At 41.5% G+C, this 13,584-nt stretch overlaps 1 protein-coding gene across 8 annotated transcripts in view; it reads right to left on the bottom strand.

Moving 5' to 3' along the window:
* Positions 1-12,759, bottom strand: part of CNTRL (centriolin) — a 41,891-nt gene extending 29,132 nt beyond the window's left edge. For 5 of the 8 annotated variants that reach the window (XM_041406342.1, XM_041406339.1, XM_041406341.1 and 2 more), the window contains exons 1-15: positions 12,543-12,759; positions 11,205-11,459; positions 10,769-10,902; positions 10,137-10,267; positions 8,694-8,835; positions 7,996-8,182; positions 7,706-7,899; positions 6,588-6,635; positions 5,940-6,059; positions 5,225-5,450; positions 4,660-4,769; positions 3,966-4,160; positions 1,551-1,704; positions 1,001-1,221; positions 217-393 (exon numbers count right to left, since the gene is read on the bottom strand). In XM_041406342.1, the coding sequence (XP_041262276.1) occupies positions 217-393; positions 1,001-1,221; positions 1,551-1,704; positions 3,966-4,160; positions 4,660-4,769; positions 5,225-5,450; positions 5,940-6,059; positions 6,588-6,635; positions 7,706-7,899; positions 7,996-8,182; positions 8,694-8,835; positions 10,137-10,267; positions 10,769-10,902; positions 11,205-11,418 (2,253 nt within the window). In that variant the 5' untranslated portion in view covers positions 11,419-11,459; positions 12,543-12,759. Of the gene's footprint in view, positions 1-216; positions 394-1,000; positions 1,222-1,550; positions 1,705-2,776; positions 2,988-3,965; positions 4,161-4,659; positions 4,770-5,224; positions 5,451-5,939; positions 6,060-6,587; positions 6,636-7,705; positions 7,900-7,995; positions 8,183-8,693; positions 8,836-10,136; positions 10,268-10,768; positions 10,903-11,204; positions 11,460-12,542 lie in introns of those variants that run through there. The other 3 variants (XM_041406340.1, XM_041406344.1, XM_041406346.1) reach the window with 3 other exon arrangements.
* Positions 12,760-13,584: the final 825 nt, after the last annotated feature.

The raw sequence follows: 13,584 nt of genomic DNA, 5'->3' as shown, positions 1-13,584 counted from the left end.
ATTTCTTAAAACAGTAACAATATGACAACACCTAAAAAAGATCCAACAAAACAACCCCAAACAAACCATCTGCACCTTGCTTCACAGCAAAGTTCTAAATCCCAGCAAAGTGACAATGTGGGGACACAGCTACACCAGCAGTTTGTGATCTGGCTTTGGAGATGAGGTGTCCTGGGGTAGCTAACACCTCTGGCAGCACTAAAGCTCTGTTCTTACCTGGCTAAGTTGTTTCAATCTTTCAAATTCTTCTTTTTGCTGCTTGGCTTCAGCATCTCTCTCTCTTAATTGAGCTTCCAGCTCAGCCTTGTGGGTGCTGACCTTCTCCTGAGCACCTTGAAGGGACTCATTAATCTCTCTCTGCTCCTGGAGTGAACTCTCCAGCACTGCAATTTCCTGGAATTTAATAGCCATTTTAGAAGGATGTACATGGGACACCCAAAATTTAAGAGTATTTGCCTCCCTCCCCTTTAACTCAGGAACTCCATTAAAACTTGAATGGGGGTGGCACTTCTGCCTGCAAGGCCAGGTCAGTGGTGCCACTGGCTGTCCAAAATCTCCCCCCAGGTGAGAAAGGTGGAGCTGGAAGTGAAGCAGAACTGTCCCAGGAGTTCAGGTCACACAACACCCATCAGGATGCCCAGCCAGCTCTGTGTCATTGGTCACAGGACAGATCCCAGCTGCTGGCACACCTCTCTGGGCAGTGTCAGAGGGTTCACTGATGCCACTCCCCACAGAGCCATTTGCAGTGATGTCTGCAAAGTGAAACCTGCATTTCTGAGCCATCTCTCAAAAAGCACAGCTTTACTGCATGTCTCTTACAACTGCTTTTAAAGGCCAGATTCTATTCTTGAGGTTTGTGGGCACATCTCATCATGTTACTGTATCAGAAATTATTTTGTCCAAGGAATTGTGCTTCCCTAGTCCCAATCTGAGCACGAGCTTATTTTTTCAAGTTTATTCTTAGGTTTCTAAACTTGGGAATAGAGGTATTAAGCCTTACTTTTCTCATATTTTCTGCATCCATGGCAACCACTTCCAGGTTGTTTTTATCCTCCTCCAGACCTGCCAGTCTTCCCAGCAAAGATTCTTTTTCCTTCTGCAACTTCTTACACTCCTCATTGGCCTGTTTTGCCTGATGCTTCACACTCTGCAGGTATTCCTGTAAGCCAATGATAATACTTTCCAAATCCCTTTTCAGTGCTTCATTTGTTGCTATTTGACCTGCAGGAATGCAAAATGAATTGGAGGTAGTTAAGAAGCCACAATTATTTACCAAACAAACCAAACTGACTTCCTTCATCATCTCAAATGTTTGCCATTGGAGTAAGTAAAAACAAGTACCTAGAAGTCAATGAGAAAATATTGTTTTTAAGGTTAGGATTCCAAATATTATTGTGTTAACCTGATCACTGGAAGAGTTAAAAGAAATTGCAGAAATTGTACCTATTCTGTATTTAATTAGAGCAAAGATAAACAAAACAATCCTCAATTCAATTGTCATTTTGCCCTAAATACAAAAAATACTTTAAGACAAAAAAATTAAAGTTTACCATCAGTGAGCTGCTGCTCCAAGTCCTTGATTTCCTCAGTTTCCTTGGCAATCCTGCAGAGCATCTCATCCAGGCGAGTCTCCAGCTGCTGGCAGTGTCTGTTCATCATATCCAGGTGCTGTTCTTTACTTGCTTTTTGAGCTTTCATGTGAGCCTGTCAAGTAACAGAAAGGTAAAGCAGGGCATCAACACAGATTTAAAAGATCAAACTGGGATTTTGTCTCAGTTCTGCAGTGTCCCACTATCAGCAAGAAAAGCCACAAACTCAGCACACACTGTGGTGCTTTGGGGTTTGTTACTTGTTGGTATTTCCCTCAGTCCTGCCCCACAAAGGACCCCAGATAAGCAGCAATCTGTGACTACCAGCATTGTCTGCAGGCTCCCTCCTGCCCAGGCTGAATAAAGCCTGCATTTATAAATTAGTACTCATGGCTACTATCTTTCTTCCTGCCTTTACATTTTGTTCTACCACTTCCTCTCTCAGTCAAGAACAAACATGATTTCTCCCAGAACCTTTAATCCTGTCATCCTGCATTGCCCTCACAGCAGATGATGCTTTAGAACATGTCAGGTCAGCACTTGAATGAAAATACTCTGAATAAACAGCAAGTCGGGTAAACTTTACAGTTACTAAGTAAATATTCCTAAGTAAATCTTATTTTATTTAAATATTTCTGAGAGATCCATCACATAGCTCACATAGACTCTGGCAAGGACTTCATGCATTTAGTATGAATTAACTGATTGTTTCAGCTGTTTACAAAAACTTGGTTATCAACAGAATAAAGTGTTATTTCTTCCCAGTGTGAAATTGCTCAGAAACAACTCAAACACCAGAAACTCGGGAAAATACAGAATTATATTGTCATTATTAACTGCATATTTTTCTTACTACTCAAAAAAATAAATCAAGCTAACAGTAGAAAATTTGAGTTCTCAGAAGAAAGAACATTTACAAAGCTGTTTCCGTAATGAAAGTAAATGGGTAAAACCAAAGCTTTTTGTATTTTTAATATATTAAACCGGAAGTTAACTTAAACATCCATATCAGCACAGCTCAACTTGTCACCTTGCTGAACACAAACTGCCCTGCAGCCTTCAAAACCGAAATTCCAACAAGTAAAACTCGAGCCGCTGCCACTCAGCCATCTTGCTGCGGCTGCTGAACGGCACCAAAAATGCAGTTTTAAAAAGAAACAAAAAGCCACAAGCCCCCGACCACTTACAGCTTTGCCTTTGTCTTTTCTTCCCGAGACAGCGCTTGCAGAACGCCCCACCCCAGAGCGGGAATTCATTTGAATAAAGCACCGGGAGCTTCGGCACGGGCAGCAACTGAGCGGAGCCTCCGCGGGGGCCGGGCCGGGGGCCGGAGCTGCGCCTGGAGCTGCCGCGCTGGCTCTGCTGCTGCTCCCGGTCCCAGCCCCGTCCCCAGCCCCGGTCCCGGTCCCAGCCCCGGTCCCAGCCCCGTTCCCGGTCCCAGCCCCGTTCCCAGCCCCGTTCCCGGCCGTTGGCCCGCACGGCGTTTCCTGTGTTGTGATTCGAAGCGAGGGGCGGCCGCGGGCAGGGCAGGGCCCGCTGCTGCCCCGGGCCCGGCCGTTCCCTCAGGAGCCTTCACGGAACGCGCTCGGCCCTTCTGCCACCCAACAGCCGAGGAAATTAAGTTTAAAACACAAAAGGAGCTTTTTAAACAAGTGTTTGCGTGCCTCTGCTGAAAACTGAGCCAAGCACGGACATACTTTCATTTCTCACTTAAAAGCACCGAGCTGGCGTGAACAACTTTCATTTAGAGATACAAGCTTTTTAAAAACTCTATTAAAGAGAATTCCGTTTCATTTTGGTTTAATTTCTCTAAGTGTTTGCTGTACCTGAACACTGTTCTAACTCAGAAAAAGCCCTGCATCCCTGATGATCATAAATTCAGGTGGAAGCTGGGGCTCTCCTTGGCACCACAGCCCCGGGAGCTGTGGCCTTGCTGATGCTCTCAGGGCTGGAGGTGACAGCAGGGAAAGGCCATCAGTCCCCACCAAGCAGGCTGGATCAGCACTGCCACACACAGATCTTTAAAAACCTTTAAGGCCAGACTCCACAAAAAGATGCACAAAGGATTTCTTACACAGAAACCGTCTGCAAGGCTCTGCCCAGTGTGTCTGTGCAAAGCATAAAGATTTAGCTCTTAATGTGCTCTACAGCACCTGCTGGGAAAATGAGGTGTTCAAGTGTTTTACCAAAGCTGGTTGGTTTGGTGGGATTTTTTAACTGTAAAGATTTTTTAACTTTCAAATCATAAGTTAATGACTTTGATAAACAGCAAAAGAATATAACTCATGAAATAGGTACAAGTGAATGGGCACCTGCTAAAGCTGCCTTTAGTCCATTGCACAGTATATAAAAACTTCAGATTCTGCTTTTACTTACATGCCTTGGATCCTCAGGATTTACAGAACCAAGAGAACTCTGCAAATCTTCAAGCTCTTTTTGATTTTTCCCTATTTCTCTTTTCTGTTTCTCTATTTGTTTTTCCAGTTGTAAGGTTTCATTGCGTAGCTCCTGCAGGATTTGTAACTTTTCACTCAATTTCTGTTCAATTGCTTCCTTGCTAGCCTGGCAGATCTGGAGACAGCATTAGGATGTTGAGTGGTTGGAAATACACAGATGATCAAGAATATATTTAACATTTAAATAGAGACAGTCCTGGTCACTGATTTTCAGGCAAGTTTAAAAATTAAAAATAGCAACAACTGATGACAGTTGAAGAAGTGGAAAAGCTGTTTTAGTTTAATGCTGATAAATTAATTCTTGCTGCCAATTCTGTAGCCACATTGCTTATCAGCTGCTCAACTCAACCTACACAGCAGGTTCTTCAAAAGGGTTCTGGGGAAGTCAGCAATAAATCAGCAGCAACATGGAACAGATGCCATTAACTGCACTACAGCTCTAACAGCTGATTTATGAACAAGCTCTCTAAAACTTGGAATATTTTTCTGATGCTTGACACATGGATTTATGTCTGTACAGTGGCCTCTTTATAAAGAATGGGGAGAAAAAGTTGTATTTTCTTACATCAACACTGCTTCAAACACCTTCCTTTGCTCTTTGTGGGAAAACTTACTTTTTTCTGAGCCAGAGCATCCTCCAGTTGTTGCAGTTCCCCTGTTACTTTCAGCACTTGTTGCTCTGCATCTCCAATTTCACTTTGCAGTTCTTCTAATCTTCTTTGTGCTGCAGACAAAAGAAACCCAACACAAAACCCACAGTCCCACAAAATACATTATAATATTGTGTATAACACTGACACACAGCTGTGTATGAACACATTAATCAGCACAGCATTAACACTCTGATAATCACAGCTAACACATTCTGCTTTCTCAGAAAGCAAGTCCAAAGTTTAACAAGTACAACACAATTAAATTCATGCATCAAATAGGAAACCTCCCTAGAACTGTGTTTTCAATAACATGTAGTGCTCTCATCCTGAGTTATCTTAAAATAACAGCAGTAAGAAACTGTAGCAGTTTTGACACCAAAAATGCATGGAGTCCAGTGTTCCACAATCACAGCATTTCCAGCCTTTGACACACTGTTTCTATTCTGATGTCAAGCACGTAACTACTGGAATAAACCATACTGATACACATGTTTTTATCTTTATTTAATAAAAAATAAGGTTTTACCTGAATTAATGTTTTCTTTTTTCTCCTGCAGTATTTTATCTAGACTTTGGAGATGTGATTCCAGCTGGGGTTTCCTACAGGAGCCATCTTCCTGCTGTTGCATTTTCCCAACCTGCAGCTGCTGAGCTTTGTCAGAGATGTAGCCTTCCCTTATGAACATATTTCTTTTGTACCTGGCCTTGCCAATGTAGGGACTTTCACCAGGTACATTATCAAGTTCAACCTCCTGAAATGTAGGAAGCAGAGTCTTTATCTCAGAACTATGGCTGCAGTCAACTCCTAGCAAGCATTTAGTTCTCTTATCAAGCATAAAAAGGAAAACCAATTTGAAATTAGAAGAATAAGAAGAAAACAGATTATACTTAACAGTTTTGGCCTTGAACATTGTTATTTTAGAACGGAATTAAAACCAAGCAAACCCAACTGAGGTGTGCCCAGTTTGTTGCAGATGTCTGGAGGAACTTTTTCTTAGTATATTAAATTTACTTAGATTATATTTAGTACATTACATTGTTGCACTTCAGTTTACTCAGACATAATTATAGTCAATGATTACTGACTTTTCTTATGGATTTCATTCTGGCATTGTTGTTTGCAGGTATGACAGAGGTTGGGCCTTTAATAATGCAGCATCTAAGGAAAACCAATAAGGTTTTTATTTTCCAAGAATCAAGGAAAACAGCAATAAAAATATCCATGATTTTAAAATTATTACCTCTGAGGGCAAATAATTCAAGGGCTCAAATTTGACATCAATCTTGTAAAAGGCCAGCTCCTGCTCCAGCTCATACTGCTTCTGGCAAGCCCGGGTCAGCTCCACTGTCTTCTGCTTCAGCTAAGGAACCAAAAACCCAGTGAGATCATCCTCTGGAATTCACTCATCACTGGCACACACAGTGCAGCTCCAGAGAGAGCAGGGCACAGCCCCCAGTGTGGGAACAAAGCTCACAGCACAGCTCAGGATCAAGGGTATCACAAAGGGCAATTTTACAATGGTGACTAAGAGGAGACAAAAGCCCCACAATTAATAGAATACAAATGATCACATGAAAGGCCTTTTAAGTTTATGTACATCAAAGTGACAAGTTTATTTTTAAACCTATTTTAGGATAAAGCAATAATTTGGATATGATCCTTCAGCAAAATCTAGGCCAAAATAACAAATGTATTTACTGCTACTAGTGAGCATGAGGACTATTAATACTCATGGTCTGTTAAAAAAACAGAATATCTCAATTGTCAAGAGTACAAAGTCTATGTATTTTATTTTAGTCTAACTATGTGGTAGATTGGTTTTGAGGTTATTTTTAAGTAAAGGTCCATCATGTGATTTCTTTTTAAATCAACTTTTCACACTGAATACCTGAAGGAGAACATGCAGCACAATTCCAATAGAGAGTGGAAAGCAGAACTAATGGAGGAAAAGAAATAGAACAGGAAAGACTTAAAGAAAGATTTCAAAACCTGAAAAATGTCATGCAAAAATTAACTCTGTTTCAGAGAAAAGGGGGGAAAATAGCAAGAAAATTGCACTCCAAACCATAGTGAATATAAAATCTCACTGGGACACTTCATAATAATGTTGCTACTTCAGGGAACGTGCAAATACATCCTAGAAATAAAACCAACCATGCAACCTAGGGGCACAGTGGGGCTACCTTGAGTGAGGAACAAAGGCTCTGCAGGAAGGGGACTGTGACAAACCCAGACACCAGCTAAAGGGAGACAGAAGCGAGCCAAGTTTGTCATCCAAAGGAGAATAGAGGGGTCAAGCTGCAAAGTATTTGCTTCTAAATCTCCTTATACTGCAAAGTTCATTTTAGAAGCAGACTGCTGGTTAGTGTGTGTGTGTGTTCAGCTGTAGAAGTACCAGGTATGAGAGTCTGAAGGATAAAATTTCAGAGGAAAAGTCTAACAGGATAAAATCCAAATATTAAGTTCCATCAGGTCATTCACAATCCAGCACTCTCAAGTCAGTAGGACATTGCCTGCATTTTATGGCTACCAATGGAAGAGATTCAAACAGAAGACTTTAGGATGATGTGAATAAAATACAATTAAACTGGTGAGCATTACCCAAAATGATATCAAGGGCTATTACTGACATACAACTTGTGTGCACATCTTGTTTTTGTAAAAGTAGCAATTTTCTTCCTTATTGCAGCAGCACTTTAGAGTCTCACCAGTGCAGCATATCCAGAACATCAGCAATTCAGCAGCTTAACCTTTCATCAACAGACAAAATTTTAAACAGAAATACATGAATAATTACCAGAAACAAAGAAGTTACTATAAATCACAGGAGTGATACTGAGTGCTGCTTCCATATACTTAACTTTTTCCACAGAAAGAATATTGGAGGTCAATAATCACTCTCTAAAGAGCTGGAAGTCTCTCAGTTTTAAAATTAAATCTTCAGTCACTTGAACTCTCACATTGAGAGCTGTGGGTCTGTTCCCTTAGTGCCAGGGATTATCTTACCAGCTCATTTTTGGTGCCCAGGTCCCTCTGTAGCTCCTCAAAGCTTTGTCTCTGTAGCACAGCCTTTTCCTTTAGTGACTTGTTGAGCTCATCTTGATGCTGAAGTTGCTCAAGCACTTTGGTCTGGTTAAGTTTCACGCTCTCCATCTCCTTTTTTGTGTTTTCCAACTCTCTTTCTAATTTTTCTATCTCTTCTGAAAAATAAAACCAGAGAAACATCCCAATAGAAAAATCTTTTCCTTCCCAACTTGAATTTTATGTCATTCGTTTAAGATTTTACAGATTATTACCCAAATTAAACCTCTCCAGAGCTTCCTGCCTGTCATGGTTTGTCACTGGCTGTCCATCCAGGTTTTCCAGTGCCCTCAGGTGGAATATGGTGTACAAGCAGTAGTGAGGCAGACATGCAACTGGGTTTCCAGCAAGGAACAGAGAAGTCAGATCTTGCAGAGGCTTTAGTTTAGCTATATCATGGAGCTAAATCAAAGAGAAAACAAAATAATGATTAGACATCCTTCTGAGAAGAATTAAACCTCCAGGAGTAAATTTCTGATTATGTAGAATAGTCTGTATTAAAATATTTCTTTTAACCTTTATGTTAAAGAATAGTCTCTATAAACCTACCAAAATACACAGTATTATGACTAAAGTCACTTCTTAAAATCAAATTATTTCCTCCATAAAAAAATGCCACTGCAAAGAGTGTAAATGCAATCAAGCTTTATCTTGGAAATGTCAAGATACCAAAGCCTGTGGATGAATAACCCCCCAAAAAGTTATGCTTTTCCAAACAACATAATATAGGTTTGTGTTTTCACTACCTGCACAACAGGAGTTTCTCTGATAAATAACTTTATTAGGCTCCCAACTGCTGCATTTCACAGCAGACTGTGTGGAAAGACACCCAGCAATTACCCAGAGGAAGTCAATCAGTGTAAATACCCCAGCTCAGACTGAACAATGCCTGTTTCTAACTGTAATCACTTACTGAGGACACTTTATTCTGTTTCAAATTCAGGCTGCGCAGCGATCTCAGTTTCTTCCCTACCCACACAGGAATGTGCTCAATCTCATTCCCTGCCAGGTTCAGCTTCTGTAGGTTCTGCAAATGTTCTATGCCTTCAATTTTGCTGAAAATGAGAAGAAAAATTGAATTTGTCATGAATCACAGCAAACTTGAAGTGAAACTGAGGCATTATGGATAAACTACAACAAAATCTGTCACAATTAATTAACCAAGAGATCAGCACAACCATTATTTAGAGCCATGGACAATTGAAATGAAATGACACCAGCTTACTTACAAGTACTAAATTAAGACCAAAAATCACAGCACAATTTTCTGCCATTGTTGCAAACTCATTACTTTTGCATGTCTTCATTTCAATATTAACACTATTTTAATGTGTGGTAACACCATTTTAATAGGCAAAATTTGCTCTTTCTCCTCGAGAACATAATGGGACAAAGATGTATCAAAATACAGTTGTTTTGTGGGTTTGGTTTTTTCCCCATAAAAAGGAAGGACCATCTGTAAACTGACAGCATGAAGAGCTACATTTTTAGTGTTTTCATTAAAACTATTGAGGAAACCATGCTAGGTTGTAGTTTATTTGGGCATTTTTATGAGAATGTGAGAACATTAAGTAAACCACCAGTATTATAACAAAGTACAGCAGGATGTGCTCCTGTGGCTGTGCTATTTTTTGGGTATATATGAGCTGTAAATAACCAAAGTGTGAAAACAGAGCAGGAGCTAAAAGCCCTTTTCAATTCCTGTTGAGAGAGGAAGATGTGTGAATGCAATGTGTAGAAACAAGCTCTGGGGTTTTACTCACTTCCCATTGTGCATGTCTCTACTGAAATGGCAGCCTCTCTGCTGCAAAGGCAGTTTCATCATAGTAAAGATCATAATTCATTGACAGAAAAAATGAAAAGCAATTAAGAGTTTTGCCACTGCATGAACCATTACCCATTCAACACTTTAAACAAGACACCAGGCCCTCAAAAGAGTTCAAAAGCAATTTAGGGAATTTATGGCCTGCCTGATCAAGCCCATTCAACTTCCTCTTCTAAAAGAAAAACTTATTATATTACCTGTAATAATAAACAGTTAAAGTTCAATTAATTTTTAATGCACTTAATTGGGTTATTGCTCTTCATTCCACCCTCTCTTGTGGTATCTGGAAACTTGCACATCTGGCTTGGTTTCCAAGGAAAACAAATTAAACCACAGCCATGTACACTGACAGCACTTCCCAGAACTATTTATTCTTCCAACACCTCAGAGCTTGGGCTTTTTAAAAATCCCTCAAAGCCTCGACATACAATTGGGAAACACCTCAAGGGTTCACTCCTGTGAGAGAACTCACTTGAGCAGGAAAGGAAAATCAGCTTTATGGACCCCAAACCCTGTGGGGTCTCCTCTTACCTGATCCTGTTGCCAGACAAGTTGAGCTCACGCAGCTTCAGCAGTTTATCCAACTTTTCAATCTTCTCTATTTGGTTGTTACAAAGGTTTAGCACCTCTAGTTTGAAGCACTTTTCCAAATTTTCTATGTACTAAAGAACAGAAAATCCCTTAGCATAGGGTTTTTTTAAAAGAGAAAAGCAGCTTTCTATTAATTAAAAAATACCAAGTACTCTAATATTTTATTAATCACAGTTAATTGTGGTGTTCTATAACCCCACTTTAGGTACAGTCTTCTACAGTGCTGGAAAACTGGATTTTAAATTTAAAGTGGCCTAATCTTCATCTACATAAAAAGGAACATGTTATTAAAAAAAAAAAATCAAAAAAAACCCCAAACCAACCAAAACCAGCACAATCCAAAACCTAAAAAATTCCATGAACTAATCTGTTTTAAACATCATTCTAATGACTAAATTCTTTTTCTTTTGCTCAAGTCTCCACTGCTTATTCTTAACAGAAGCTGGTTGCAGAACTAGGCTAACAGAATTAGACTGTGCAGTTTATATCCACTTAAAAATAAGTCTGTATTAAACAATAAATGGTAATTTTCCTAAATTTAGTTTAATTTCCAGTTTTTTCCAATAACTTACCTTAAATTTCTTGTCCCCATCCTTTGGGGAAGAGAGATTCAGTGAGCTTATACATGCCAGATTTTGATGTTTTGACAGACCCTTTATAAGGGGTTCAGTTATGTACCTAACCCCTGGGCTAACACCATTTTCACCTGAAATTAAACAGAAGGATTGATGATTTTTATATTTGTTGTTTTCTTTACAATGAATACTGGAAAAGCATTGAAAATGATCCCCCCAGAAGCATTTACAGGAAGGAGTAAAAGTCTCATTATTCTCCCCAGCTTTCATTACTCCCACTTCCACATTTGTGTTCAAAAAAAAAAACCAAAATTAAAGCAAAATTTTCAGGCTTCTTTCCAACAGATCATACATCTTTAATCAATTCACAGAACACTGGCTTTTAATGCTTGTGGTATATACTTGGATATTAGTATTATTGACTATACAATACCTTTCTGCAATTTAAAAGCAGCTCCAACATTTTCTGCTGGAATATCCCATTGTTGGGGTCTCTGCTCCATGCTTTTGGGAGCAGCTGGAGGTGTCTGTTGGCCAAGACGTGGAGGTGTGGCACCAGAACTGACAGGTGACATTGGCTGAGGTATCAGGGATGCTGATGACTGTGGTTTTCTACCTGAAACTTTCCTTACAGAGCCTTTCTTCATTGCCAGAGGTGCTGGGTATCACATGGCAATACCTGGAAGAACTGAAACAAGTATCAGTCTGTGCAGAAAGCTAAATCTTAAGGGTTTGCATAACAACAAAGGTGCTGCAGAAGCTGCCAAAAACCACATCTCCAATGGGTGCCAGCTTCCAGTTTTCCTGGCAGTGGGAAGAATTTTACCTTTATACTCCCACCCCCAGGGACTGATGGAGCAGCTCTGTGTTTGCAGCTCTTCTTCCTCCTGCCCTGCAGGCTGTGGTTTACACAAAGCCTGCCAGCTCTGGAGATACTCTCAGCTCAGGGTAACAGAGCTGGCAGGGACACAAACAGAGGATTGGATCCCAACTGATCCCAAAGCCTGAAATCTTACTTTGCAGTAAGGACAAATGCAAGCAGAAAGAGGCAAGTGAGGAAAAAAAAAATTAGGATCAGTCTAGAACTGGCATTCCCTGAGTTTTCCTTTCTGCAAACAAATTATCCTGTGACTGCCTGGGAAATTCCAGAGAATGTTAACAGAAACCTCCCTCAGTGATGAGCATTTTTCCCCAGGGATAAGTGCAGGAAAAGTCTTGTACTCTGTGTGACAGAGCCCTTGTAGCAACCATCTCCAAGGGACAGAACTTCACTAACATCTCCACCCACTGAACAAGGAGCACGTTTTAAGACATTCTTTAAGCCAGAAAAGTCTTCTGAGGGGGGAACTTGGAGCTTTGAGTGATGGCATTGTGCCCTGAGAGTATGTTCTTCATTGTGATGGATTTTCTTTTTCCTCCGAAACTGGAAAGGAAATAAGGACAAGGGAAGGCGGGGCAAGAAAAAGGGCCGCTGTTTTCTATCCATTAACTGGAAACACAATCCATACAAGATCAGGACAGTGAGACGGGAAGGCTCGGGCAGCAGAGGGACAGAGATGCAGGCGCGCTACCGCAGAGCCCCATCGGGGCGTTCCTCCGTGCTCCAAGGAGCGCAGCTCGTGGTTTCACCGCTGCTTCCTGAGGACAGCCCGTGCTTTCGCAGCGACACCCCGGGGCGGCGGAGCGGGGATCGGAGCCCCCATCCCCTCCCGGTCACCGCCGCAGGCCGAGCCCGCCGCGGGCCGCCCCCTCAGGCCTCCGCTTTGATTACCTGCGTTGACATGGTAACGCCGTCTCGCCGCCGCGGCACGGGCTGGCAGGGCGGCCTCGCAGCGCTCCCGAAGGATGGCACCGGTTCTCAACGCGCCTCTCCGCCGCCTCCTTCCCCTCGGAGAGCAATCACCACCCGCACCGCCGAGCGCGGGGTGCTGCGGCTCCTTTAAGGGCGCTCCCTGAGGGGCCGCCCCGCCGCCATTTTGTCCGGTCGGCGGGTGCGGCGGGTGCGGCTGAGGGGCGGGGCGTGTGCGAGGCTCCGCCCTTTGCTCGTTTCCCGCCGCTGAGGCCCCGCCCCCGCCTCGCCATTTCCCGCCGCGTCCCCTCAGGGGGAGCCCTCAGGGATTTGTGGTAAATAAAGGTGAAATCGCTGTGTAATATATAAACAATAAAGCCCAAATCACTGTATAAACAATACAACCTTGAGGGGCTTTGGTTTGTTTCAAACCCGAGCCGCTGTGTGAACCATTAAACCTGCTCTGCTGCTAGGTGTTCTTTCCTTATCTGTACTCTATGTATAGTGTCACGTTAGCATCTCACTGCGAAATCGCATATAAGTGGGGTTTTTTGGAAATACACAGTTTATTTACAGTTATAAACTCTGCGTGTCCGGTCTAAATCAGACTCGTCTTCACAGAGGCATGTAAAAATATCTTTTTAACACTTGGACTGTGTTAGTTCAGCATCTGTAACTAAGTGCAGAATGCACGGTTCAAAAACCAGTAGGTTGTGTCTCTGAAAAATGTAGAGAAGGAGCATAATTAGATTTAAAAAACACTATTTCAGGTTACTGTTAGACTTTTAAAGCATTTCCCAGTGTCCTTCACTATTTGCCTTTTCATTTACATGCCACCCCACTGGTATTTAATAATACATATGTTGGCCACTCATTTTAATAATGTTAAACATCCTACATTTTATAAGCTTTTACTCAATTATTGCTGCTCTTCTGGTTCCTTACATTTGGCGAGAAGCTGACCTTACTGTAATTTCACTTTATATCGATCAGAAACAATTTTGAAGACGCTTTTCCCGTAAAG

The sequence above is a fragment of the Onychostruthus taczanowskii genome, unplaced genomic scaffold (assembly GCF_017590055.1).
Source record: "Onychostruthus taczanowskii isolate IOZ18803 unplaced genomic scaffold, ASM1759005v1 scaffold25, whole genome shotgun sequence".
Classification (NCBI taxonomy): domain Eukaryota; kingdom Metazoa; phylum Chordata; class Aves; order Passeriformes; family Passeridae; genus Onychostruthus; species Onychostruthus taczanowskii.
This window is presented reverse-complemented; position numbering and strand designations above follow the sequence as displayed.